The 3,470-nt window shown below is 39.7% G+C and overlaps 1 protein-coding gene across 1 annotated transcript; it reads right to left on the reverse strand.

The window, feature by feature from the left end:
- Positions 1-236: 236 nt before the first annotated feature.
- On the reverse strand, positions 237-926 carry LOC138859853 (uncharacterized). Its single transcript, XM_070116151.1, has one exon. The coding sequence runs from the start codon at positions 924-926 to the stop codon at positions 237-239; it is 690 nt and encodes a 229-aa protein (XP_069972252.1).
- Between the last annotated feature and the right edge of the window lie 2,544 nt (positions 927-3,470).

Consider the following 3,470-nt stretch of genomic DNA (forward strand, 5'->3'; position numbering starts at 1 on the left):
TTCTTTCTCTCCCTCTTCACCCCCCCCCCCCTCTCTTTCTCTCTCTTTTTTTTTTTTTTTTTTACTTTGATTTATTTATTTTGTTTTATTTTTTTATATATACATTGCTCAGTCAGGAGTTTCAGTAGGACTACTGAGAACTATCTTTGACATGTACATTCACTAATTGAAACTAAGACATCCCAAATACCCAAATACGCATACACGTATATACATTCTACAAATCTTTTTACATTTTATGGTTGTTTGATCCAAGCATTTACAGCAGACTTAAAGGTGTGTAATGAGGTGGTGCGGTGAAGCTGAGTCTGCTGTACTAGGTGGTTCCACATTCGTGTGTAGCGCGGGAGGAAGGAGCGGAGGAAGGTTTCCGTCCTGGCGAAAGGGACGACGAGTTGGTCATCCCCGGTGGCGGCAACGCGGGTGGCGTGGCCGTGTGGTTGAGACCAGGGCTGGCGGAGTGCAGTCAGGTGCGGGGCGCTCTGCTTGTGAGTCTTGTAGATGACACACAGACCTGCCACATCACGACGTTGCTGTAGGGGCTGCATGAGGGGAGACGATTGGTCTGGCGGGGCCTTCAAACATATCAAGCGTTGTGCCCTTTGCTGAATCTTGTCAAGAAGGCCTAAATATGAAGGGGGGCAGGATGACCAGGTGAGAGGGGCATACTCCATGAGGGAGCGGACTTGAGCTGCATATAAGGTGTAGATTCCCTGGGAATCGAGGAGATGTGCTATCCGCCGGACACAATTAAGTTTCCAGGCGGCTTTCCTGGCTATGGTCTTGACGTGGCCAGTGAAGGTCAGGGCGCTGTTCATTTCCACGCCCAGTATGGAGATGGAAGCCTGCAGGGGCAGCGCCCTCCCATCAAGCAAAATAGTAGGGATGGGAGTGTCAAGGGGACTGTGTCTTCGGGAGACCAGCATTACCTGCGTCTTCTCGGGAGCGAGATCCACTTGCCATCGGCGCCCCCATACGATGATGGTTTGTAGGACCTGGTTGATATGTGCGACTGTCGCGCGGTGGTCACTACTGTCACAGGGGAATGTCAGGGTGCAATCATCGGCGTATGCCGATGACTGCACCCTCTCTCTCTCTCTCTCTCTCTTTCCTCTCTCTCTCTCTCTTTCCTTCTCCCTCTTCACCCCCTCTCTCTTTCCCTCTTTTTCCTCTCTCTCTCTCTCTCTCTCTCTCTCTCTCTCTCTCTCTCTCTCTCTCTCTCTCTCTCTCTCTCTCTCTCTCTCTCTCTCTCTCCTCTTCATCCCCTCTCTTCTTTTCTTTCTCTCTCTCTCTCTCTCTCTTCCTCTCCCTCTTCACCCCCTTCACTCTCTCTCTCTCTCTCTCTCTCTCTCTCTCTCTCTCTCTCTCTCTCTCTCTCTCTCTCTCTCTCTCGCTCTCTCTCTCTCTCTCTCTCTTTCTCTTTCTCTTTCTCTTTCTCTTTCTCTTCCTCTCTCCCTTTCTCTCTCTCTTTATCTCTCTCTCTCTCTCTCTCTCTCTCTCTCTCTCTCTCTCTCTCTCTCTCTCTCTCTCTCTCTCTCTCTCTCCCTCCCTCCCTCCCTCTCTTCACGTATCTTTCTCTTCCTCTCCCAACACCATCACGCTGACAATACACTTTTTGAACTGAAAAAGAAGAAGAGGAGAAATGGAAAAAAAAGATAAAAGATGAAATCGAAGCCAAGCAGACATAAATTTCTTACTTTAACCGGCTAAAACCTATAACTGATTGCCTTTACAGAGAATCGGATTGCACAGTGTGTGTGTTGAAAAGATTTCAGACTGCAAGTTCTTTTAGTTTCTGGGTTGGGGGGGGGGGGGGCGGAGTAACGTAAATGCTATGAAAAGAATATACATTTTCTAGTTCTCTATCTATTTTCTCATTTGTAACTGTTATCAATATTATCATGATGACTGATATCATAATGAGGATAATAGTGATGATATTATTACATTTATCGTTATTGGTTTGAATGATAATATTGATAATTATTATTATTACTATTTTGTTATTATATTTATCAATATTATCATTACTACTAGTAGTATTATTATTACTATTATCATGATTATACGTATTCTTGTTATCATTATTATTATCATTATTATGTTATTATCATTATCATTATCACTATCATAGGAAAAAATAAGATCAAATTACTATTATTATAATTATTATCATTAATATTGTTGTTATTGTTATTACTATTACTATTATCATTATCATTATATTAGAAATAATGGTGATAATGACTATCATTATCAATACCATTATCATCATCATAAGATATGAAACCATTTGCTATATTATCAACCTTTGTCAAGTCACTAATGATCAAAAGAGAGAGAGGGAGAGGGAGGGAGGGAGGGAGAGAGAGAGAGAGAGAGAGAGAGAGAGAGAGAGAGAGAGAGAGAGAGAGAGAGAGAGAGAGAGAGAGAGAGAGACAGAGAACCCCCCACCCCCCAGAAAAAAGGATGTGTACACACACACACACACACATACACACACACATACATACATATATACATACATATATATATATATATATATATATATATATATATATATATATATATATATATATATATATATATATAATAGTGGTAGCTGGACTTCCAAGCAGGAAGCGGAGGAGCATCAAGATCTTAAAAGCAACGAAGATCATTATCTTTGGGTTGAATTTAATTTCAACTTTCATCTACAACGCTTTTAATATTTCCAAGGACTATTTTATCCTCTCTAAGGAAGTTAATTTTATTACTAATATTTCGAGAAAGAACATGTTTACCATTAACTTCACTGAAAGGAACACTAAGAAAACCTTCAACAGACTCTTTGTCCCAGAAGAAGCTCTATTAAATATTCCTTAAGATTTAATTTATGTAAAACAACCTTAACTTTGAACTATCAGTTACAAATTTGAAAGAAAACTAAAGCAGATCTAATTACAGCGCATCATTATACTGTTATTTTCAAGACTGTATACACAACATCCCTCTCCAGTGGTAAATTATTCAAATATAAAGACTATAATATAAATTCCTAATCCTCTACGTTCTTTAATTGTCTACAGATTGAAGAACATAAAGGTTTCTCAGAAATACTGATTATGGATTAACTAGACCAACAAGATCCTAAATATGAAGTCAATCCGAATTAACAAACGTTTTTTTCTGTAGAGGATTTTGAAATCCTGAGCTCATTTCAATTTGATTTTGACCTCAACATTTTAAGAGAATTTATGGATCTGGAAAGAAGAGCTTACCTGAATATTTATCTTCCACAGACACTGAGCTCCTCAAATAATAATTATAACAACTATTATTTCAGTGTTCATATATACTTTAGTCTCCCTTATATTCCTATGGATGGTTTTCTTTCTCACGATAGTTGTGGGTTTGGTAAACAACCGCTCTCCTCATTGCGTTTTTTGGTCATCGTCTTGTTGCGGCGTAGCTTTTTGTCCATAGATTTT

Source organism: Penaeus vannamei, chromosome 38, assembly GCF_042767895.1.
Source record: "Penaeus vannamei isolate JL-2024 chromosome 38, ASM4276789v1, whole genome shotgun sequence".
Classification (NCBI taxonomy): domain Eukaryota; kingdom Metazoa; phylum Arthropoda; class Malacostraca; order Decapoda; family Penaeidae; genus Penaeus; species Penaeus vannamei.